Genomic DNA, 26,644 nt, shown 5'->3' with positions numbered 1-26,644 from the left:
ATGCATAGGTGGCTGAGGGTTTTTAATTTGGATAGGGATTCTTTACAATTGTTGAGGAAAAGTTTTGGCCAAATTTCTCAGTATCATATTATGTGTGAGCAACAGCTACAGATTTGAGCTAAAGTTTATTTGATAGAGGCCATTATGACACAGGATTGTTTGAAAATGCTTGTCCCAGAAATACTGGGATTTCATCAGAAACTCAGGAGACCCCAGCGTGCAGTGCTGTAGTCATTTGGTCTTACTGATTCCTTTCATTGAGATCAAGATAGAGTAATGCATATGGGCACTACCATCTTCCAACATTGTCTTGAAGATAAGAGTGTTTGAGTATTTCTCCTGGAATTTGAATAGCTTATGATGTTTTTTGTTTTTTTTACAAATTATTTTCAATATATTCACATATACATTAAAATATAATACAGATCGTCAGGCTAAGGGGTCGTGGGTGGGGATGTGCATGAGTCTGTGCGCTGACAGCACCGCCAAGGAGGAGACCCAGGCTTGAGAATGGGGTCCGGCCTGGCCAGGGTCACAGAAGGGAAGGTCTCAAGGGCCTAAACCTTTGCATGAGATGGCCTCTCCCAACAGCTCACAACCAGGGACTGCTTGTTGTAGATGGAGCTCATTTTTGTGGCTTTCAGTTGAAATCTGGAAATCTGCAGGTTTGAATTCCCCAGGGTGATGTGTCATCAGTAGCAGAGCCCTGACAGTGGGGTGGGGAGAGACGGCCCACGGGATTTCTTCTCCCCAGAGTCTCTCCTACCAGCTTGCCCGCCCTCCCACCCTGGCCCTGAAGGTCACTCTAATTCAGTGACCTGTTTGGGTCTGTAAACAGCCCCAAACTTCTGCATGTACTTCTTAATGTACTCCTTGGTTTTGCATTTCACATTCTCATTGCACTCCAGGTCCTCGGGGCTCTTACAGTACTTGAGCTCCTTATTCATAACGCCGTGAGTCAGCTTGCGAGCTAGGTGTTTGAAATCTTCAGTTGTGGTCATTCTTCCCACTTTGCCGTCAGGTTTCCAGTAAGGGTTCAGGCACTGGACGATGAACTGGGACATCTCTTTTCTGAATACTTCTTTGCTTTTCTTAGCCAGCTCACTGGAGGTGTGTGCTTCTGCTGTGTTAGGCTTTTTTGAGGTCTTCATGGGATCTTCATCATATGCTGGGGTTCCCAGGCCCATCTCAGCTTCATGCTCAAGGCTGGCATCATCTCCTGGGCTTTCCCAAGTAGGAGGATCCCACTGAATCTGCCTTGTGATCACATGGTAGTAGTAAATCTTCCCTTCTGGGTCTCGGGCTGTCTTCCAGTTGGGAGGTAAAACAATGGTTTTTGGTTTGGGAGGAGGTGGGGATGGTAAATCCAGGAGATTATTTGTCACAACCATTGCAGGTGGCTGTAAGGGCTGAGGCTGCCCTGGTACAGCTACTGTAGTCATGGCTGTGGCTGGCTGTACCACCACTCCTTGTGGGTGACTTGTGAAAAGCTGTTGTCCCTGGATGTACTGAAGACTTGGCTGGGCATAACTCTGTACAATTGGTGGAGCTGTCTGTGAATAGGGTGATGTCACACCATAGACAGTTGGACAAGCCTGTCCTTGATAATCTATGGTTACTTGAGACTGTGCAGGAGAGTACTGCTGCTGTACACTCACGGAATCCCAAACCCCATAATTCTGTCCCTGGACTGGGCCTGGGGCTGGCACTGGCAAGACGGTGACTCTGGAGTCTTGGTGTACCACACCATCACTTTGGGCCACATACTGTGAACTGGAAGCTTCCACAGGGGCTGCCACATGTGGCACCACTGGCACAGGTGGAGGGACAGCAAGGGATTCTGTAGAATGTCCCACCAAGGGCTGAGAATGATCATAAGGAGCAGGAGAACACACAGGATCCATGCTGGGTGTGGGGAGGAGCACCTTTCCAGCATTAGGATTGCTGGGATCCACATAGGCCTGCATGGGATAACCTGGTGGGTAGCCAGCAAAGGGGTGATGAGGGGCATTGTAGCCAAGAGAGTCATAGGGCAGTGGAGACGTCATTCCCAGGTTCTGCATCTGCTGCTGTTGTTGTTGAGCCTCCCGCTGAGCTACCTCCTGCTCAAACAACTTTTGACGCTCCTCTGTAGAAAGTTTATTGCGATCTTTAATTCGTACTTTCTTTTTGGAAGTTGGTGTATCATATCTGTCACCTGGCCTTTTTGTTGCCCGCTCATAGGGAGAAGAAGGTGGTGAGAGGGAGCCCCTTCGTTGCCTTTTCTCTTTATTTTGAGTTTGTTTGTCTGGGTCTGTCTCTCTTGACCTGTTAGGAGTCTTTGGGGCAACTGTTTGATCTCTGAAGCCAACAGCATCCCTTCCTCGTTCAGTTATTGTGCTCTCCTTTTCAGTTTGACTTTTCTTTGGAATTCGATATACCTCCTTTAGGTCTTTCCAACTGTCCAGGAGCTTGGTGGCCAAATCACTTATATCTACTGTTTTATCTGGCTGTTCCTGGCTCCTCTTACTCTCCATATCAGATACACCCTCCTCTTCATCTTGGGATGGTGTTTGCTCAGCAATAGGTTCGTCTAGTTTTGTGCCATTGCTCTCTTTAGGCTCTATTTCAGTGTCAGCCTCTGGTTCAGATGTGGGTAGCTTAATGGCCTCCACAGCAATTTCACTATCAACTTTAGATTCAGGCAGCTGTTGTATGAGTAGCTGTTGTGACTGTAACTCTTCCTCTTCTTCTACAGGGACGTTTTCTAACTGGTCAGTGTCCTCTTTGCCATCGTTGCCTTCTAGCTTGCTGGTAGCCTCAGAGATCGCACTGTCCATGCTATTTTCACTTATAATTTTAAGTCTGTGAAACATTAGCTTCTTGGGAGTGTCTGTGTCAGCTTCTATGCTCAGCTTGGCGGAAGGATCAGGTGTGTTGAGTGGTATGTGAGCACGTGATGTATTCTCGCTAGAATACCCATCTCCTTCACTCAGCTGAGGGACAGCAGTCTTGGTTTGAGACCAACGTTGAATAATAGGAAGTACTTTGCTTTCCACCAACATATTTTTAGTAGGAATGGGTAAATGTTCCAAAGTCTTTATAATCTCTTCCTGAAGCTTCTGGTTACTTTCCCGGCCATCACCTAGTTCTGCCATCCAGATCCACAGCAAAGACAGCCCATGATGTTCCAGAAAGGACTTCAGGCAAGACTGTGAATGTGTGTTCTGTATGAGCTTGAGACAGGTAAGTTTCTGTTCCAAAGTTTCAATTGTAACCATTAGCCAGGATAAGCTGAGCACCTGGCTTTTATCAAAGAGACCCTCACCATTCTTCATCAGAGCTTCTAGCTCTCCATCCACCGAATCCTTCTTCCGAGATCGTTCTTTCTTCATTTTCCCTCCTGCTGCTCTGATGCTGACTCTGTTCTCTCCTCCCAGGTAACCCCGGCAATTAGCCGACCCACAGAAACATTTCTGCACTTCTTTCTGATAGCCAAATGTTAGCTCTGAGCCTGAAGGAACCAGTTTGGTGGTAAAAAACCCAACTCTCAGTTGTCCGTTCACAATCCATTTTTGAGCCTCACAGTTTGGTTCACAGCTGTGATTCATGAACCGGGAGCAGTTTCCTTTCTGAGTGGCATCTATTATCTCATCATTCTTCAGGGCCATGAAATAGTGGTGGGTGTTTTTGTTTCGTGCATACTCCTTTACCCGGGCTTTAAACTCTTTATGATCAAGTACCTCTCCACAATATTCCAGGACAAAGGTGTTCGAAGGAAGGTCTTTAGCAGCTCTCAAGCCCCAGCCTTTCTTTTCTGTGAGTATGACTTCCACATCTGCATGCTGTTTTCTTTGAAACCGTCTATTGGAACAATAATCCCCATTTGGACACCGAGAAGAACATTCAATCATGAGGAGACGATTAAGACAATCTTCCCCACATGCTATTTCACCTTGAGCTCTTTCATCTTTAGAAAGAGGTGTACACTCACATTGCATTCGCTTAAAATCCCGATGGGATTTATTCTTCTTTCTTTCTGTTAAATAAACATTTTCTTCAATCAGATCAAAGTAACAAGGCATCTTCCCTTGTTTGGCACGTTCCTTCCACCGCTGTGGGTCCCTGAAGTCCTCCATGACACACGAAGGCCCAACCAATGCTGAGCCTAGAGGCACTGCTGTCTCTCCCTGCTCTACCTCCACTCTAACTTTCTTTGTGTCCTGAAGCTCACCATCACTTTCAGAATCACTCTCCAATTCCTGTCTCCTGTTTTTAAGAGGCCCTCTATCTTTCATATCATTTTTTTCTAAGTTTTTCGAAAGATCTTTCTTCTCATTCACAGCTAAAGAGTCCTTAATGGAATTGCTGCTTATTACAGGTGCTTGCACTGACGCCTTGTCCTTCTGAAGGGACAGAAAAAATTTATCGGACTGACTTGAAATGTGAGATCCTCCACGTTGATCCCAATTCTCCTCCTCTTCACGGTCATGTGTTAAGCAATCTGGTACCTGCCCTTGAATTCGATCATACACAACCCCAGTTTCAGGCGGTCTGCCTGCTGATCTTGGATCCCAGTAGCCATTGCCTTGCCAGTAATTAGGTGTCCCACTGTACTGTTCGGCACTTTGCTGATACTTGTGTCCACCACAGGCTCCATAGCTGCTGTCAGGTTGCTGATATGTGGTAGTAGGCTTTTCTTGTTGAGAGAAGTCCCACCCTAGATTTCTGAGCTCTTCTGATGAAGGGAAACCATCCACTCGGGAGATCTCACAAGAAGAAAAATTTGACTCTGTTTTTCCCAGTCTCCTCTCTGGCCTGAGAGGGAAACTGGTCTGTTGCCGAGACTTACTTGAAACATCTTCACAATCATCAGAAGAATAAACTGGCAGCTCTTCTTGCTGCCTAGAAATTATTTTGGCTTTCACTGCTTCCTCAGAATTTGGATGACCTAGAGGGTCAGATTTTCTGTCTGTATGACTTGTACTATCAACCCCATCACTCTGAGGATGAGCAATTTCAGACAGGTGATTATCTGTCTGTTTTTGGTTGAGCTGTGTAAAAGAAATTTCTGAATTCTTCTCTGTTGCTTTATGAAAGAAGAACTTCTCAGTTTGAGGACAGGCTGAAAAAGAATTCAGAATAATGATAGTAAAGATATCCAAAATCTTGGAAATAGAATAGACAAAATGCAAGAAACAGTTAACAAGGACCTAGAAGAACTAAAGGTGAATCAAGCAATGATTAGAAACACAATAAATGAAATTAAAAATACTCTAGATGGGATCAATAGCCGTATAACTGAGGCAGAAGAACGGATAAGTGACGTGGAAGATAAAATAGTGGAAATAACTACTGCAGAGCAGAAGAAAGAAAAAAGAATGAAAGGAACTGAGGATAGTCTCAGAGCCCTCTGGGACAACATTAAATGCACCAACATTCGAATTATAGGGTTTCCAGAAGAAGAAGAGAAAAAGAAAGGACTGAGAAAATATTTGAAGAGATTATAGTTGAAAACGTCCCTAATATGGCAAAGGAAATAGTCAGTCAAGTCCAGGAGGCACAGAGAGTCCCATACAGGATAAATCCAAGGAGAAATACGCCAAGACACATATTAATCCAGCTGTCAAAAATTAAATACAAAGAAAACATATTAAAAGCAGCAAGGGAAAAACAACAAATAACACACAAGGGAATCCCCATCAGGTTAACAGTTGATCTTTCATCAGAAACTCTGCAAGCCAGAAGGGAGTGGCAGGACATATTTAAAGTGATGAAGGAGAAAAACCTGCAACCAAGATTACTCTACCCAGCAAGGATCTCACTCAGATTTGATGGAGAAATTAAAACGTTTACAGACAAGCAAAAGCTGAGAGAGTTCAGCACCACCAAACCAACTTTACAACAAATGCTAAAGGAACTTCTCTAGGCAAGAAACACAACAGAAGGAAAAGACCTACAATAACGAACCCAAAACAATTAAGAAAATGGGAATAGGAACATACATATCGATAATTGCCTTAAATGTAAATTGACTAAATGCTCCCACCAAAAGACACAGATTGGCTGAATGGATACAAAAACAAGACCCATATATATGCTGTCTACAAGAGACCCACTTCAGACCTAGAGACACATACAGATTGAAAGTAAGGGGATGGAAAAAGATATTCCATGCAAATGGAAACCAAAAGAAAGCTGGAGTAGCAATTCTCATATCAGACAAAATAAACTTTAAAATAAAGACTACTAAAAGAGACAAAGAAGGACACTACATAATGATCAAGGGATCGATCCAAGAAGAAGATATAACAATTGCAAATATGTATGCACTCAACATAGGAGCACCTCAATACATAAGGCAAATACTAACAGCCATAAAAGGGGAAATTGACAGTAACACATTCATAGTAGGGGACTTTAACACCCCACTTTCACCAGTGGACAGATCATCCAAAATGAAAATAAATAAGGAAACACAAGCTTTAAATGATACATTAAACAAGATGGACTTAATTGATATTTATAGGACATTCCATCCAAAAACAACAGAATACACATTTTTCTCAAGTGCTCATGGTACATTCTCCAGGATAGATCGTATCTTGGGTCACAAATCAAGCCTTGGTAAATTTAAGAAAATTGAAATTGTATCAAGTATCTTTTCCGACCACAATGCTATGAGACTAGATATCAATTACAGGAAGAGATCTGTATAAAATACAAACACATGGAGGCTAAACAATACACTACTTAATAACGAAGTGATCACTGAAGAAATCAAAGAGGAAATCAAAAAATACCTAGAAACAAATGACAATGGAGACACGACGACCCAAAACCTATGGGATGCAGCAAAAGCAGTTCTAAGAGGGAAGTTTATAGCAATACAATGCCACCTTAAGAAACAGGAAACATCTCGAATAAACAACCTAACCTTGCACCTAAAGCAATTAGAGAAAGAAGAACAAAAACACCCCAAAGTTAGCAGAAGGAAAGAAATCATAAAAATCAGATCAGAAATAAATGAAAAAGAAATGAAGGAAACGATAGCAAAGATCAATAAAACTAAAAGCTGGTTCTTTGAGAAGATAAACAAAATTGATAAACCATTAGCCAGACTCATCAAGAAAAAAAGGGAGAAGACTCAAATCAATAGAATTAGAAATGAAAAAGGAGAAGTAACAACTGACACTGCAGAAATACAAAAGATCATGAGAGATTACTACAAGCAACTCTATGCCAATAAAATGGACAACCTGGAAGAAATGGACAAATTCTTAGAAATGCACAAACTGCCAAGACTGAATCAGGAAGAAATAGAAAATATGAAGAGACCAATCACAAGCACTGAAATTGAAACTGTGATCAAAAAACCTTCCAACAATGAAAACCCAGGACCAGATGGCTTCACAGGCAAATTCTATCAAACATTCAGAGAAGAGCTAACACCTATCCTTCTCAAACTCTTCCAAAATATAGCAGAGGGAGGAACACTCCCAAACTCATTCTACGAGGCCACCATCTCCTTGATACCAAAACCAGACAAGGATGACACAAAGAAAGAAAACTACAGGCCAATATCACTGATGAACATCGATGCAAAAATCCTCAACAAAATACTAGCAAACAGAATCCAACAGCACATTAAAAGGATCATACACCATGATCAAGTGGGGTTTATTCCAGGAATGCAAGGATTCTTCAATATATGCAAATCAGTCAACGTGATATTAACCTCATATTAACAAATTGAAGGAGAAAAACCATATGATCATCTCAATAGATGCAGAGAAAGCTTTCGACAAAATTCAACACCCATTTATGATAAAAACCCTGCAGAAAGTAGGCGTAGAGGGAACTTTCCTCAAGAAAATAAGGGCCATATATGACAGACCCACAGCCAACATCGTCCTCAATGGTGAAAAACTGAAAGCATTTCCACTAAGATCAGGAACAAGACAAGGTTGCCCACTCTCACCACTCTTATTCAACATAGTTTTGGAAGTTTTAACCACAGCAATCAGAGAAGAAAAGGAAATAAAAGGAATCCAAATCGGCAAAGAAGAAGTAAAGCTCTCACTGTTTGCAGATGACGTGATACTATACATAGATAATCCTAAAGATGCTACCAGAAAACTACTAGAGCTAATCAATGAATTTGGTAAAGTAGCAGGATAGAAAATTCATGCACAGAAATCTCTGGCATTCCTATATACTAATGATGAAAAATCTGAAAGTGAAATCAAGAAAACACTCCCACTTACCATTGCAACAAAAAGAATAAAATATCTAGGAATAAACCTACCTAAGGAGACAAAAGACCTGTATGCAGAAAATTATAAGACACTGATGAAAGAAATTAAAGATGATACAAATAGATGGAGAGATATACCCTGTTCTTGGATTGGAAGAATCAACATTGTGAAATTGACTCTACTACCCAAAGCAATCTACAGATTCAATGCAATCCCTATCAAACTACCACTGGCATTTTTCACAGAACAGGAACAAAAAATTTCACAATTTGTATGGAAACACAAAAGACCCCGAATAGCCAAAGCAATCTTGAGAACGAAAAATGGAGCTTGAGGAATCAGTCGCCCTGACTTCAGACTATACTACAAAGCTACAGTAATCAAGACAGTATGGTAGTGGCACAAAAACAGAAAGATAGATCAATGGAACAGGATAGAAAGCCCAGAGATAAACCCACGCACATATGGTAACCTTATCTTTGATAAAGGAGGCAGGAATATACAGTGGAGAAAGGACAGCCTCTTCAATAAGTGGTGCTGGGAAAACTGGTCAGGTATTGAAAGCCATCCTGGAGCCATTGCACCATGACAAAGTCATGAGCAACGGAAGGCGAAACTGCAAGGCAGCGCCGTGCCAGGAAGGTGGACTACAGCTCCGTTGTTATGTTTTATGATAATAAATTTACATACGGGGCAATTTTGGTGGGATGTTGCTCCACGTGAAAGAAAAATTCCTCTAGGACTCCCCCTCCTGAAACTACCACAGAATGGGAAGTACCCACTAAAGCCCCGGGGAAATGGGTAAAGAATTAAGAGCCTGGAACTAAGGGGATGTTTTTATGAAAAACACCCTCTAGTATGGAGTTATGGCCATGGGCCGGAGTTCCTGATGACATAGGAAATTTATGGTTCTATTATAAAGGAAGATGAATTATAGAAAAGCAAATGACTAGAGCAGAATTGGTTGCCAGGATAGGGAGAAAACACTGTCTCAGTTGAAGGAAACAACGAGAAAGAGCATGCAGGTACATTGTAAATATTTTCATGGAACCATTGTAAAAGGTTGCCCATGCAAGAAGAGAAATAGGAGCAAGTAGCTCCAGCTTTTACAATTGAAATAATCATATAACTGCTTGGCTTGGTTACTAAGAAACAACCTGTGATTAATGGGAACTTGGGGAAATATTTTAATAGGACATCTAGAAACTAGGGGATATTTTTTGTAAAAAATCTTTATAGAACATTTTGAGGTTTGATTGTGCGAAGATTGGCCACGTACCTGGTAATTTAATCAACTACAATATATAAACCTGTGATTGTAAACAATAGAAGAAGAATGAAGAATAAAGACTTGAGAAGGAGAAACATGCAATGCTGATACTTTAAGAAGTGTAATAGAATTATTTCGTTCGCCGACGCTATCCATCCCTCGGTTATCCCTGGACTCGCTGGAGCTGGACTACGGCAAGTGGCGCCCGAACAGGGACCTGAAGGGTGAGTGTAAATAGAGTGAGTTCGGGATAGCTAGGCTTCCACCTAGGGTGCTGCAGACCCCCTTGCCGAGTATAGGCAAGGTAAGTGAAGGGTGGATAATCTAATAAGTTATATAAAAGGTAAGTTAACTATGGGTCATAAGGAATCTAAAGAGAGAAAATTATTTATTGATATTATTAAACATATGTTATCTGGAGGAGGTATTAAGGTAACTACTAGTCAATTAGCTAACTTTTTTAACTTTATTCAAGAACAATGTCCATGGTTCCCAGAGGAAGGTACAGTTAATTTGGATACATGGGCTAAGGTAGGGGATCAATTAAAAACATATTATTCACTTCATGGTCCTGAATAAGTTCCTGTAGATACTTTTGCTCTATGGTATCTCATTAGAGATACCTTAGATCCAGTACAAGACAGACAGAGAATACCTTATATGGGAACTCCAGATGAAAGTACTCCCTTAATACCTCCAAAACCACCTCCCAAGAAAGTATTGGCAGCTACATTTGAAAAATGTATAATAGATGATGATGATGATGATGCGTTGTCCCCTCGGGACCGAAAAGACCTGGAGGAGGCTGCTGCTGCTTATCATAGAGAGCCAAATCCTTGGGATTTTCCTGTTATTAATTCTGAGACAAAAACACCTTTGCCAAAAATTAGTTATCCTGCATTACCAGATTATAAACAAGAGATGCCTTTGAGACCACCTCCACCTCCTCCAACTAACAAAATGATTAAAAATACATTTAATATTAAGCCAAAGATGCATTCCAGAAGAATGCAGGTCTCTGATGATCCATAATTTGCTGCTTGTTTCCCTGTAGGTTTTGAAGGAGCCTTTGATGATGGGGTGATATGGGAACTTCTGCCTTATAAGATTCTCAAAGAATTAAAGGCTGCACGTGCTGATTATGGACCACTAGCTCCCTATACACTCACTTTGCTAACAGATGGATGACACCATATGATTGTGTCCAAGTGGCTCGAGTCTGTCTCTCAGGTGGGCAATATCTGTTGTGGAAAACAGAATATGAAGACTTAGCTAAAAAACAAACTGCAATTAATGAAAGACAAAGGAAAGCTGATATCTTGTTGGATATGTTAATAGGTGAGGGAGATTATGATACTGCACAAAGTCAAATGTACCTAGATAAGGAAGTCTTGATGCAGGTCACTAGTTGTGCTGTTAATGCCTGGAAATCTCTTCCTTTGGTGGCTGGGAAAGCAACTACCTTGGGGGAAATTAAGCAAAGGGCTGATGAAGCATATGAAGACTTTGTGTCAGGATTAACACAGGCAGTACAGAGAGTAATTACCAATCAAGAGGCAGCTGATATGCTTGTTAAGCAATTGGCATTTGAAAATGCAAACAGTACCTGTCAAGCATTATTGAGACCTATTAGGAAAACTGGAAATATAACTGATTTTATTAAACAATGTGCAGACGTAGGACCTGCCTTTATACAGGGCATTGCTATAGCAGCTGCATTAAAAGGGGAAATGTATCCACAATATGTACAAAATATAATAAAGAAAAAAGGAGCTCCTGTCATTATGGCTGGGGGTACTCCCGGAAATTATTGTTATGCCTGTGGTAAGCCAGGTCATTTTAGTAGAGCATGTCCTTATAAGAATGCAGATAACCAACAAGAAGCACCTAACATGCCTCCACTATCGGTTCCTTCACCTATAAATTCAAAAGTCAATCTTCCAAAGACTTTATGTCCACGGTGTCAGAAGGGTTATCATTGGGCAAAAGAATGTAGATCTAAATTTCATAAGAATGGACAACTTTGACCACCTAATTCTGACACAGGGAATTCGGGAAACTTCCAGGGGGGCCTGCCTCAGGCCCCAAAAATGATAGGGGCAACACAAATAAATACATCCCAACATCTGAACCCCTTCCTTCCTTTCGTTCCATCTCAGAACTCTTCAGAGCAACCCCAGGCAGTGCAGGATTGGACTTGTGTTCCACCACCTCAACAATACTAACTCCTGATGCTCCTCCAATAAAAATTCCTACTGGAATCAAAGGGCCATTGCCAGAAGGTGTATTGGGTCTCATATTGGGAAGAAGTTCATCATCTCTTGCAGGATTAACAGTTTTGCCAGGTGTTACAGATTCTGACTATACAGGAGAACTACAAATTATGGTGGCTCCCCCTACAAAAACGCGACAAATATTTAAAGGTCAAAGAATAGCTCAATTGCTTTTGTTCCCATACTATCAGACGGGACAATCTGTAATTGATAAACCTAGAAATGAAGGAGGTTTTGGATCTAGTGATATGGCTTTTTGGGTACAGGAAATTACCCAGTCTAGACCTACAAAAGCACTAAGGGTTAATGGAAAAGAGATTATAGGATTATTGGATACTGGAGCAGATGTGTCCTGTGTGGCTGGTAAGGATTGGCCTCCAGCCTGGCCAACTAAAAGTACTCATAATGAGCTTACAGGTTTGGGGAAAGCTCCATCTGTAGCAAAAAGTTCGCAAATATTGCATTGGACCAATGAGGAAGGTCAATCAGGTACATTTTATCCTTATATAATACCTTCTTTGCCATTTACCCTTTGGGGAAGAGATATATTGGCACAAATGAGAATGCTATTATATAGCCCAGATGAAAAGGTTACTTCTCAAATGTTAAATATGAGATATGATCCCAATAAGGGATTAGGTAAGGAACAACAAGGTGATATGTTGCCCATACTAACTGAACAACATAAATTTAGGCAAGGTTTGGGTTATCCAAATTTATAAATATGGCCATTGCTCGAGCTGCTGACCCCATTTCTTGGAAATCAGATCTTCCTGTATGGGTAGAACAATGGCCATTAACTATGGAAAAATTGTCAGCAGCAAGACAATTGGTACAACAGCAATTAGAAGCAGGACATATTGAAAGTTCTAACAGTCCATGGAATACACCAATTTTTGTAATAAAGAAAAGATCAGGAAAATGGAGACTCTTACAAGATCTAAGGGCAATTAATAATACTATGGAAGATATGGGAGCTTTACAGCCTGGATTGCCCTCTCCTGTTGCTGTTCCAATAAATTATAATATAATTATTATAGATTTACAAGATTGCTTTTTTACTATTCCTTTGGACCCTCAAGATAGAAAAAGATTTGCTTTTAGTGTACCCTCTACTAACTTTAAACAACCTTATCAAAGATATCAATGGAAGGTATTACCTCAGGGAATGAAAAATAGTCCAACCTTATGTCAAAAATTTGTGGATAAGGCTATAACAGAAATAAGAATTAATAATCCGGAAGTATATATGATACACTATATGGATGATATATTGTTGGCGCATTCAGGTAGAGGATATTTACAAGAAGTCTTACAGCATTTAACAGAGGCATTACAAAAAAATGGACTCCAAATAGCTCCAGAAAAGATTCAAACTGAACCACCTATGACTTATTTAGGGAGAATAATACATACACAAACTGTGACACATCAACCATTACAACTTCGGAAAGATAATTTACGAACATTAAATGACTATCAAAAACTATTGGGAGATATTAATTGGATTAGACCTTATTTAAAAATAACTACAGCAGAATTGAAGCCTTTATTTAACATATTACAAGGAAGTTCAGATCCAACCTCATCTAGAAATATGACTCCTGAAGCAGAAAAGGCTTTACAGTCTATTGAATCTGCTTTAAACAACTGCTTCTTACAAAGAATAGATTACACAAAAGAATGGTGTTTGCTAATCTTGCCCATTCCAGTCACACCTACGGGTATACTTTGGCAGGAAGGTCCTTTGGAATGGATCCATTTACCAGCTACTTCAAAGAAAATAGTTCCTATCCTATGTTAACAGCAACTTTAATAGCTAAAGGAAGAAAAAGAAGTAAGGAATTGTTTGGAAAAGATGTAACTAATATAATTATCCCTTATAATAAATATCAACTACAAATTTTATTACAGAATGATGAAGACTGGCAAATAGCTCTTAGTTCTTATACTGGACAAATTCTGTTTCATTTGCCAAAACATCCGCTATTACAATTTTTTGCTACACATCCAGTTATATTTCCTAAATGCTATGTTGATCAGCCAATAGAAGATGCAGCTTTAGTTTTTACAGATGGATCATCTAATGGAAAAGCTGCTTTACTTATTAATAATGTTCCAAAGGTAATTCAAACTCAGGAAACTTCTGCTCAAAAAGCAGAATTAATTGCAATAATACATGCTTTCGCTGAGCTGCAGAACCAGACTTTCAATTTATATTCAGACTCACAGTATGTGGTTAAGCTATTTCCTCATATAGAAACCGCAGTCTTGCCAGAGCATAAAACTACAATTTTTGATCTTTTAAATTGTTTACAAAAACAAGTTTGGGCACGTTCTTTACCTTATTATGTCGGTCATGTAAGGTCACATTCTAACTTGCCTGGAAGCATATGTGAAGGTAATCGCGAAGCTGACCTTTTGACACGAATTGTAGCTTTCCCTTGTATTGAGGAGGCACTAGCTTCGCATAATTTGCATCATCAAAATTCCGCAGCTCTGCGATATCAATTTCAACTGCCTCGGGAGATAGCCAGATCTATAGTTAAAAATTGTCCACATTGTCCAACTTATTCATCCAGTTTGCCCATGGGGGTCAACCCTAGAGGATTATTACCTAATGTGTTATGGCAAATGGATGTAACTCATGTGCCAACTTTTGGAAAGCTGTCTTATGTACGTGTTTCAGTGGATACTTATTCTCATGTAATTCTTGCCTCAGCAAGAACCAGAGAAGCTTTTAAGGATGTTATGTAACACTTATTTTTCTGTTTTGCCTTTCTAGGCATTCCAAAAGCTCTAAAAACGGATAATGCTCCTGCCTGTGTTTCAAAGGCTTTTAAAGACTTTTGTGAAAAATTTAATATTTCCCATTCTACGGGAATCCCCTGTAATCCTCAGGGTCAAGCAATAGTGGAAAGAGCCCATCATACTTTAAAAGTTCAAATTACAAAATTACAGCAAGGGGAATTCAAGTACAGTTCTCCACATCACATTCTTCAACACGCACTATTTGTATTAAATAATTTGAATACTGATTCACAAGGTAATACTGCCATGATGAGGCATTGGAATCCCGATATTAATAAACCTAAACCTAGGGTGAAATGGAAGGATCTGCTCACTGGTCAATGGAAAGGACCTGATATTTTACTAACCAGTGGCAGAGGGTATGCTTGTGTATTTCCACAGGGCGCCGACTCGCCGTTGTGGGTGCCTGACCGTCTCATCAGACATGTCGGGCCCTCCGCCCCCGCCTTACCACTTTCCAATCAGGCACAAGCCACCACAGCCGGAGACGTCAGCTGATGAATCACCATCAGCTAAAGAACTGCTGCTGCAGCAGATACAAAACCTCACCATCGGAGAGAGACCAATTCTTTGTCTGCCGCGTCCGCGCCCGAGACCTCGCAAGAGACAAGCCGTCTCTACGAGAACTTCGAATCCACCAACTTGGGGTCAGATTAAATGACTTGCTGACGACGCCGAGAAAGTGGTAAAAGACCAGGGAGCTACCTTAACACCTGGAAATCTTTTTGTTGCTATGCTTGCTATATTGGCCTGCCAGGTAACTAGGGGAAATGCTTTGGGTAATTCTTATTGGACTTATCTCCCTGATCCACCAATTTTATAAACTGTAGCCTGTGATAATGAGGATATACCAGTATCTACTACTATGCCCAGGTTAATGGGAGGAGCCATAAGCTCCTATCCATATAATAAATTTAAAACAAATAATAATTTTACTTTTCATGGAAAATCAGGGTTCCATCCTGTATGTTTTATATTTCCATCAATTAATAATTCTGTAGCCTCTCGTAAGAATGGATGTATACCGGTTTTTCTTAAAGGACAGCTTACTGCTTCTCCTTCGAGTCAATCTAATAAGAGACTTCTTTGGTCTTTGATTTATCTAGCACCCGGAGAAGATCCAACTTATAATCAACCTTCCTCTCATCCTTTAAAATTTCCTCCTTGTAATCCTCCTTATGGTATTCGTACAGGAATACAATCATCTATATTACAATCTCTGGAAGACCAATTGGATAGTAACTGGGATGCTGTAGATGCCAATACAGGATTTCCTACATGGAATTATTGTATATATTCTTCAAGAATAGATATTCCCATACAGGATACCACAAAAAATGTGCATGACTGGAGTAATCCTGATCCATCTAAGGATTATAGATCTTATTTACAACATCATGCACATTATGATTGGAATAATTCATTCATTCCTGCTTCTATGCGTGTTAATAGATGGCACACTGGAGGATGGGTGCCTCCTATCCTAACTATGGCTTAAGATAATATGTATTATGCACAGACCCAGCTTTGGAAAGCTGTTGCTGCACCATCACCAGTTATTCTTCATAGACCTAAAAATATGGGCATTTATTCTATGCAGGCTTGTGTGTCAGCACCTTATGTATCCCTGGTAGCCCCAAAATATGTGGATCTAAATATTTATCATAATACTTCTGATTCTACTTTTTGGACACATTGCTATGATTGTATTTTGACAAGTTGTATAAATCCCTCTATGAATGTACAAGTTTTAATGATTCTTAAACGACCACCATACATTATGTTGCCTGTAAAATTATCCTCTGCCTGGTATGATGATTATGGCTTACAAGTTTTGCATGAAACTGAAGTTTTATTATGTTCAAAGAGATTTGTTGCAGCTTTAATTCTAGGAATATCTACATTTATAGCTGTAATAGCATCATTTTCTCTTTCAATAAGTTCCTTAGCTTAACAAGTACATACAGCTTAACATGTAAATGATCTTTCAAAAAATGTATCTTTAGCTCTGGCTACTCAGGAACTTATAGACAGAAAGTTAGAAGCAAAGGTGGATGGATGCCTTAGAAGAAGCAATTTTACAATAGGGCAGGAATTAACAGCGCTCAAAGTAAGATTAGCTTTGAGGTGTCATAAAAAATATAGATGGATTTGTGTTACTCCCTTAAAAGTGAATGAATCATTATATCCTTGGAAACAAATTCAGACTCATATTATGGGAGTTTGGAACCAAACAGATGTTAGTTTAGACCTTACTAAATTACATCAAGAGATTCATGACATAGGAAATACAAACTTAGATTTATCTCCGGCACAGTTTGCTCAGAATTTTTTTGAAAGTATTAAGTGATTTGTGTCACATAAAACCTTATTCTCAATGCTCATTAATGGAGGAATCATTGCAGTAGTTGTACTAATTCTGATATTTTTACTTCCTGTCATCATCAGAATAATTATTAAAAGCATCAAACAACTTTCCGTGGAGCTACATACTGCACTTTTTTTTTTTTTTTTTTTTTTTGGTGCGGTACGTGGGCCTCTCACTGTTGTGGCCTCTCCCGTTGCGAAGCACAGGCTCCGGATGCGCAGGCTCAGTGGCCATGGCTCACGGGCCCAGCTACTCCGCAGCATGTGGGATCATCCCAGACCGGGGCACGAACCCGTGTTCCCTGCATCGGCAGGCGGTCTCTCAACCACTGCGCCACCAGGGAAGCCCCATACTGCACTTTTAAAAAATAAAAAAGTGGGAGATGTCAGAAGCCATCTTGGAGCCATTGCACCATGACAAAGTCATGAGCAACGGAAGGCGAAACTGCAAGGCAGCGCCGTGCCAGGAAGGTGGACTACAGCTCCGTTGTTATGTTTTATGATAATAAATTTACATACAGGGGCAATTTTGGTGGGATGTTGCTCCACGTGAAAGAAAAATTCCTCTAGGACTCCCCCTCCTGAAACTACCACAGAATGGGAAGTACCCACTAAAGCCCCGGGGAAATGGGTAAAGAATTAAGAGCCTGGAACTAAGGGGATGTTTTTATGAAAAACACCCTCTAGTATGGAGTTATGGCCATGGGCCGGAGTTCCTGATGACATAGGAAATTTATGGTTCTATTATAAAGGAAGATGAATTATAGAAAAGCAAATGACTAGAGCAGAATTGGTTGCCAGGATAGGGAGAAAACACTGTCTCAGTTGAAGGAAACAACGAGAAAGAGCATGCAGGTACATTGTAAATATTTTCATGGAACCATTGTAAAAGGTTGCCCATGCAAGAAGAGAAATAGGAGCAAGTAGCTCCAGCTTTTACAATTGAAATAATCATATAACTGCTTGGCTTGGTTACTAAGAAACAACCTGTGATTAATGGAAACTTGGGGAAATATTTTAATAGGACATCTAGAAACTAGGGGATTTTTTTTTTTAAAATCTTTATAGAACATTTTGAGGTTTGATTGTGCTAAGATTGTTTGGCCACGTACCTGGTAATGTAATCAACTACAATATATAAACCTGTGATTGTAAACAATAGAAGAAGAATGAAGAATAAAGACTTCAGAAAGAGAAACATGCAATGCTGATACTTTAAGAAGTGTAATAGAATTATTTCGTTCGCCGACGCTATCCATCCCTCGGTTATCCCTGGACTCGCTGGAGCTGGACTACGGCAGTCAGGGACATGTAAAAGTATGAGCTTAGATCACTCCCTAACACCATACACAAAAATAAGCTCAAAATGGATTAAAGACCTAAATGTAAGGCCAGAAACTATCAAACTCTTAGAGGAAAACATAGGCAGAACACTCTATGACATAAACCACAGCAAGATCCTTTTGGACCCACCTCCTAGAGAAATGGAAATAAAGACAAAAATAAACACATGGGACCTAATGAAACTTAAAAGCTTTTGCACAGCAAAGGAAACCATAAACAAGACGAAAAGACAACCCACAGAATGGGAGAAAATATTTGCAAATGAAGCAACTGACAAAGGATTAATCTCCAAAATTTATAAGCAGCTCATGCAGCTCAATAACAAAAAAACAACCCAATCCAAAAATGGGCAGAAGACCTAAATAGACATTTCTCCACAGAAGATATACAGACTTCCAACAAACACATGAAAGAATGCTCAACATCTTTAATCATTAGAGAAATGCAAATCAAGACTACAATGAGATATCATCTCACCAGTCAGAATGGCCATCATCAAAAAATCTAGAAACAATAAATGCTGGAGAGGGTGTGGGAAAAAGGGAACACTCTTGCACTGCTGGTGGGAATGTGAATTGGTACAGGCACTATGGAGAACAGTATGGAGGTTCCTTAAAAAACTAAAAATAGAACTACCATATGACCCAGCAATCCCACTACTGGGCATATACCCTGAGAAAACCATAATTCAAAAAGAGTCATGTACCAAAATGTTCATAGCAGCCCTATTTACAATAGCCCGGAGATGGAAGCAACCTAAATGTCCATCATCGGATGAATGGATAAAGAAGATGTGGCACATACATGCAATGGAATATTACTCAGCCATAAAAAGAAATGAAATTGAGCTATTTGTAATGAGGTGGATAGACCTAGGGTCTGTCATCCAGAGTGAAGTAAGTCAGAAAGAGAAAGAGAAATACCGTATGCTAACACAAATATATGGAATTTAAGAGGAAAAAAATGTCATGAAGAACCTAGGGGTAAGACAGTAATAAAGACACAGACCTACTAGAGAATGGACTTGAGGATATGGGGAGGGGGAAGGATAAGCTGTGACAAAGCGAAAGAGAGGCATGGACATATATACACTACCAAATGTAAGGTAGATAGCTAGTGGGAAGCAGCCGCATAGCACAGGGAGATCAGCTCAGTGCTTTGTGACCACCTAGAAGGGTGGGATAGGGAGGGTGGGAGGGAGACGCAAGAGGGAGGGGATATGGGAACATATGTGTGTGTATAACTGATTCATTTTGTTACAAAGCAGAAACTAACACACCACTGTTAAGCAATTATACTCCAATAAAGATGTAAAAAAAAAAAAAAAACTGTCACGTTTAGAAGTGCAAAATGTTGCCAAATCAGATCCTGCCCCAGGAGATCCGTTTATATTAAATTCTGTGGGACAATAACTTCTTAATTGATCATTCTTCACTTTACATAAAGAGTCTAATTCCTTAATACTATCATGGCTATCATGTCCTATAAATTCAGACTTAAAAACATGTGATTCATCTAGCTTTTTAAAAGTAGGTGAATCATTTAATCGATTTGTTGGAGATGGAGACCCAATCTTCTCTCTTTCAGGAACTTTACTAATCATTCTTAATTCACTACCTTTTGAACAAGGAGTCTGTAAACTGAAAGAATGAGACTGTTTGATTTCCTCATTCAATTCTGTACAACAGAAAGAATTTTTAAATTGATCAGACTTAGGTGCAGATTTTGAAGGGGCAGATTTATAACGGGAAGCAGTGTTACCATGCTTGGAATATGATGGCCCCCGTCGGAATCCCAGTTGATTAGTGGGAGGAGAACATCTTTTCATTGCTCCATTTTCTGAAGTCCTTTTGGATTCTCTTTCTAATTTTGAAGAATACTTTCTTCTCTTCTCCATCTCTAAGTAAGAGGACTCTCTTACTTAGTCTCTAAGTAAGAATGAGATGATGTGCGCCTTGAATATGTCTTCTCATACTCATCTAGTGAATCAGAACTTTCTCTTGCCCTGTTATCTGTATATGGCCGAGAATAGCGTGCCCTCTCTCTATAAGGGGAGTGCCTATGGTAACGACCATCAGAGTCATAATAATGGGATTGTGACAGATTAGGATGAACTAGTTCTAGAATCTCTGTCAGGTGTAGAACGAGACGTGCTTCCCTGCGTCGGCAGCTGCTTCATCGGGAGCGGCTGGAGACGGCGACGCGAGCCCCTCCCCGCGGCAGGGCGACCGGAGGGAGGGGAGGGGAGCAGGCCGCTAGGGCGGCGGCGGCGGCGGCGGCAGCGGCAGCAGCAGCGGGGGCGGCAGGGGCGGCCCGTGTAGCTTGCTTGTTCGCTCGCTCGCTCGCTCGCTCGCTCGCTCGCTCCCTCCCTCCCTCCCTCTGGCGCCCGCCCGCCGCTCTCTCCCCCACACACTCAGCAGCTTATGATGTTTTAAAGAATTATTTTTAGCCAGGAATCTCTTTCCTCCCATAAGGGAAATAATGTCTCCCTTTTAATTATCTATTCAGTTATTATGGGGATGGCTGTTAAAATGTGAATTGGCTGAACTGTAGAGAGAGCCCGGGTGCTATTAGGAATTCTGGATGTAGCTCTTTCTGAGGTTGATCCATAACCCTGGCCTTCCTATGATTTAATTGTTTGACCTTTCTCAAAGTTCATGACCAATAAATTTCCTGTCTGCTAAAATTTATTTGAATTGGGTAGATGTCATGTGTCAACAAATTAGCAATTCATCATAAGCATTTTTCTTTCTCTGTACAGTCTTCATGACCATAACTTTTCTTCCAGTTTTATTGAGATATAATTGACATACAGCACTGTATAAGTTTAAGGTGTACAACAGAATAATTTGACTTGCATTCATGATGAAATGATTATCACAATAGGTTTAGTGAGCATCCATCATCTCATATAAATATAAAATTAAAAAGATAAGAAAAAATATATTTTTTTCCTTGTGATGAGAACTCTTAGGATTTACACTCTTAACAATTTTCATATATAACATAATTAACATTAACAGCAGTGTTAATTATATTATCATATCATACATTACATCCCTAGTACTTATTTATTTTATAACTGAGAGTTTGTACCTTTTGACTGCCTTCATCCAATTCCCCCCTCCCCTTCCACTCCCCACCTCTGGTAACTACAGATCTGATCTCTTTTCTATGAATTTGTTTATTTGCTTGTTTGTTTGTCTTTGAAGTATAATTAACCTACGACACAATGTTAGTTACTGTTACACAACATAGTGGTTCCATATTTCTATACATTTCAAAAAGATGACCATGATAAGTCTAGTTACAATGTCACCATCCAAAGATATTACATAGTTATTGACTATATTCTCCACACTGTATATTTCATGCCCATAACTCATTTATTTTGCACCTGATATTTGTATCTCTTAATCTTCCTCACCTATTTATTTTCTCCCCCCACCTCCCTCCCCTCTGGCAACTACGTTTTGTTCTCTGTTTCTATAACCCTGTTTCTCATTTATTATGTTTGTTCATTCATCTTTCTCTGACTTATTTCACTTATTAATACCCTCTAGGTCCATCCGTGTTGTCGCAAATGGCAAAATTTCATTATTTTTAATGGCTGAGTAATATTCCAATGTGTATATGTATGTATGTATGTATATATATGTGTATATACACACTCACATATACACATCTTCTTTATCCATTCATGTATGGATGGGCACTTAGGTTGCTTTCATATCTTGGCTATTGTAAATAATGCTGCAATGAACACGGGTGCATATATCTTTTTTTGTACTCAGAAGTGCAATTGGTGGATCATATGGTAGCTCTATTTTTTATTTTTTGAGGAATCTCCATACTGTTTTCTGTAGTGGTTGCACCAATTTACATTCCCACCAACAGTACACAAGTGTTTCTTTTTCTCCACATCCTTGCCTTGTTATTTGTTGTCCTTTTGATAATAGCAGTTCTGACAGGTGTAAGGTGATGTCTCGTGGTTTTGATTTGCACTAATCATTCCCTAATTAGTGATTCTGAGTGTCTTTTCACATGCCTGTTGGCCATCTGTAAGTCTTCTTTGGAAAAATGTCCATTCACATCCTCTGCCGATTTTTTAATCAGGTGGTGTATGTTTTTGATGTGGAGTTGTATGAGTTCTTTGTATATTTTGGATATTAACCCCTTACTGGGTATATTGTTTGCAAATATCTTCTCCCATTCAGTAGGTGGCCTTTTCGTTTTGTCAATAGTTTCCTTCACAGGGCAAAACTTTTTAGTTTGATGCATTCTGTTTATTTATTTTTGCTTTTGTTTCCCTTGCCTGAGTAGACATATCCAAAAAAATATTAATTAAGTTCATGTCCATAATTTTTAAGGATAAACAATAGCAACAAGCAACAAAAAGAAAAAATAGATAAATTGTACATTATCAAAATTTAAAACTTTTGTGCTTCAAAGGACATCATCAAGAAAGTGAAAAGATAATCCACAGAATGGGAGAGAAATTTTTTGCAAATTCCAGACCTGATGAGGGACTAGTACCTTAGAATATATTTTAAAATCTCACAATTGAATAATAAAAAGACAGAAAAACCCAAGTTAAAAATGGGCAAAAGATTTGAATAGGCATTTCTGCAAAGGAGGCATACAAATGGCCAATAAGCACACGAAAGGATGCTCAACAGAGAAATGCAAATCAAAACCACAACAAGATACTACTTCACACTCACTAGGTTGGCTGTATCACAAAAACAAATAATAACAAGTGTTAGTGAGGATGTCGAGAAATTGGAACCCTCATATACTGCTGGTGGGAATGTAAAATGGTACAAGTTGCTTTGGAAAATAGTGTGGCAGTTCCCCAAAAGGTTGAACATGGGGTTACCATATGACCCGGCAATTCCACTCCTCAGTATATACCCAAGAGAAATGAGAACATGTCCACACAAACATTTGCACATGAATGTTTAGCAGCACTATTCATAATAGCTAAAAGATAGAAACAGCTCAAACGTCCATCAGCTGATGAATGGATAAACAAAATATGATATATCCATACAGTGAAATATTATTCAGCAATAAAAAGAAATGAAGTACTGAAACACTACAAATTGGATGAATCTTGAATACTTTATTCAAGTATTCAAGTGAAAGAAGCAAGACACAAAGGATCACATATTGTGTGATTCCATTTCTATGAAATGTCTAGAATAGGCAAATCAATGGAGACAGTAGATTTGCCTAGGGATGGGAGATTGAAGGGAAATGGGGAATGACTGCTAATGGGGGAGATGAAACTGTTCTAAAACTGCACTGATGGTTGTGAAACTGTGAATATACTAAAAACCATTGACTTGGACACTTTAAATGGGTGAATTGTATGGTATGAGAATTATGATAAAAGTGTTATTTTAAAAAATAGCCTATTGAGTGGATGTGTCAATCGGATTATTTATGTAGTTGTCAGGTACAAACTGTTCCTCTATTATTTATAGTACTCTGTGTTTCATATCATTTAACAATATTTACTGAGCCTCAGATGTGTTGGGAATATAAAAAAGCAGAAGAGCATCTCATGCCCCAGCCAAGGAGGCAGCACCCATACACAGAAGGTAAGTAACTGGGCAAAGCCGAACATAATAAATGCTACTGGATTCAGAGGCTGGCTTGCTGTCACAGGCTTTGCACCCTAAGGAAGGCTTCACTGAGAATGGAAAACACTGAATCTTGAAGATAAATGGCGAGAAACAAAATATAACAGTTATCATTTGTCGAGCACTTACCCTGGTGGGCACTGTTCTAAATATAACACATAGAGGGTGGAACTTTCAGAATGGCAGGGCAAGGAGTTAGGTGGATCCTCTCCCCAGCAAAACACAACTTAACTGGTAAAAACTGTAAGACAAAACACCCGCTATCATTTAAAAATCACTTGAAATGGTTCCAAGAGCATAGAGCAAACAGAAATATACAAGAAACCCACATTTTAGGAAGAATGATGAGAGTCTATGGCCTTTGAGCCACGACCCATTATTCCCTTACCCTGCCTCTCCCAGCCCCTTGTTACAGAAGCTCTCCCAGGGAGCTCTGCTCTTAACAAGAAGATTCATTCCAGCTCCCAGTCTGTGGCTACAGTTTCACCCTGGGAGAAGCAGACTGTCAGAACTTCCATGCCCCTAGTTCTCTGTTGTGGAAACTCTATTACAGGCATGGCAGGCTGGAATACTGGGGCCCCATCACTCCATCCTTCCCCCAAGCCAGTTTATAGAGTGGGGTTCTAAACCAGGAGGAACAGGCAGAGAAGATGAATAGGTTCCATCCCCCACCCCACCCCCTCACAGAGCAGGATGTTGCTCCAGGAAAAATGGGGCCCCACCCCCAGCTCTGATGCAGTGGCACACAGGTTCTGCCAAGGAGGAAAAGCAACTCATGAGGACAAAGAGCTTCAGAACTCCGCTTGAGACTGTATTGGAACAGAGCCTGGAGAAAACTCTGCCTAATGGTGCTGTGGAAAACAACAGAGATCTTGATGTAGAGCAATTAAGAGGAGCTGGTTGCTCCATGATACCAGCAAAATGGCAGAGTGGCTAGAAAGTTAATAGAGACCCAGGGAAAGAGGAAGCCCATAAGAGCCTTCCTGGAAGCCCTTTCCACACTAGGGATCAAGCAGCCTGAGCACACGTGCCTGGCTGCTCCCACTCAGGGGCAATCACAGCATGGGATGGGGCAGACTTGAAAACTTCCCCAAGCCACACACTGGCTGTTAACACAGGGCCCCTTATCGAACAATGGGCTTAAACACAACCTCTGACCAAACACTGACTGAACAATAAGCTACTCTGACCAGGGGCAGCTCCTAGGAAATTAGTCTTAAAGGTAAAATCACACTCATCCCTGGCAGTTGGGATGACTGTGGGCATGTCTGAGGCTGCACCCTATCAGGAGTGATCAGAGAGGGAACATCTAAGCTACTAGGTGCTGGACAAACATGGAGCAAAAAAGTAAACTACCTGAATGTGACAGCAGCCTCCAAGCCAAACACATATCCAATGATAAAGGGTAAAAATATAACTGGCCTTAAGGGGCCTTAAGTACAACCTGTGACCGATAAGTACCTGAGGCCAACCCTGGGCAACCCCAGCTAGCCAGGGTAAAAGATAAAAACAAGGGGAAACTGTCTGAGCACAGAAATCAGAGACTGCACACCACAGGGGAAATAGGCTTGGCAAAATTAGTTCAGCCAAGCCATTAAACAAATAAACAAATGATGAAGCAAACAGTAGCTACAACCCTCTGGGATGGGAAATCAGCATCCATAGTTGCTACAATCTATTATCAAAAATGTCCACTTTTAGGAGCTTCCCTGGTAGCGCAGTGGTTGAGAGTCTGCCTGCCGATGCAGGGGACACGGGTTCATGCCCCGGTCCAGGAAGATCCTACATGCCGCAGAGCGGCTGGGCCCATGAGCCATGGCTGCTGAGCCTGTGCGTCTGGAGCCTGTGCTCCGCAATAGGAGAGGCCACAACAGTGAGAGGTCCATGTGCTGCAAAAAAAGAAAAAAAAAAAAGTATTGGAGAAAAATAATATGTATAGAATTGTATTGTTGGGGCTAAAACATGTAAAAATGTAACATGTTTGACAATAACAGAGTGAAGGAAGCTGGTGGGAGCAAAGCTGTACTGGAGTGAGGAAATGACACCAGATGGAAACTCAAATCCATAGGAAGAAATAAAGAGAAACAGGAATATCAGTTTGTTCTGATATTCTACTATATCTATGTAGTAGACATAGTAGAACAGAAGGTTAGTAGAACAAACTCTGTAATATATACTTGCTCTTCTTCTCTAAGTCCCTTTAAAAGTAATAATTATAACAATGTATTATTGGGTTTATAACATACATAGATGTAACAATAATAAAACAAAAAAGAGAGAAGGGGATGCAGTTATTTAGGAATGAAGTCTCCATATTTCACTGGAGCTATTTAAAATATAAATCTCTAGGTCTGCTGAATCAGAATTTCAGAGGATGGCCAGAGCTTTCTTGGTCTATACTGTGCCTTTGAGTGAGTTCAAAGGCTCCTCTTCCTCTCATCAAATGCAGCTCCATGCCAGGGTCAATGGCTTAGCAAGCAGAACATGAAATGGCTCAGCCAACCACCCACCCTTCTACACCGAATGATCTGCACAACCGTATGAGGGAGGTGACCCCAGGCAGGACCCACACCTGTTATTTTAAGACTGTTCCTCTAATGATTCTAATGCATGAGCAGGGTTGACAACTGCTGGGTTAGGGAAGCATTCGAAAGGAATCTGAAATATCAGGTAACAGGTAAAATATGAGATGTG

The 26,644-nt window shown here is 40.3% G+C and overlaps 1 protein-coding gene and 1 pseudogene across 2 annotated transcripts; both read right to left on the bottom strand.

Moving 5' to 3' along the window:
* Positions 1-800: 800 nt before the first annotated feature.
* LOC307058398 (histone-lysine N-methyltransferase SETD2-like) lies at positions 801-15,017 on the bottom strand (the record flags this gene model as incomplete). Its single annotated transcript, XM_079711851.1, has 3 exons — positions 801-5,192; positions 14,164-14,297; positions 14,939-15,017. The coding sequence occupies 3 exons, from the start codon at positions 15,015-15,017 to the stop codon at positions 801-803; spliced, it is 4,605 nt and encodes a 1,534-aa protein (XP_079567977.1).
* A 750-nt stretch (positions 15,018-15,767) lies between these two features.
* Positions 15,768-20,481, bottom strand: LOC307058397 (histone-lysine N-methyltransferase SETD2-like; annotated as a pseudogene). Its single transcript has 2 exons — positions 19,638-20,481; positions 15,768-15,841 (listed from the first exon to the last, which is right to left on the bottom strand). The product of its transcript is annotated as a histone-lysine N-methyltransferase SETD2-like (transcript).
* Positions 20,482-26,644: the final 6,163 nt, after the last annotated feature.

The sequence above is a fragment of the Hyperoodon ampullatus genome (assembly GCF_949752795.1).
Source record: "Hyperoodon ampullatus genome assembly, chromosome: 9".
In the NCBI taxonomy this organism is placed as follows: Eukaryota; Metazoa; Chordata; class Mammalia; order Artiodactyla; family Ziphiidae; genus Hyperoodon; species Hyperoodon ampullatus.
Note: the sequence above shows the minus strand (reverse complement) of the source record. Positions and strands in the feature narration are given on the sequence as shown.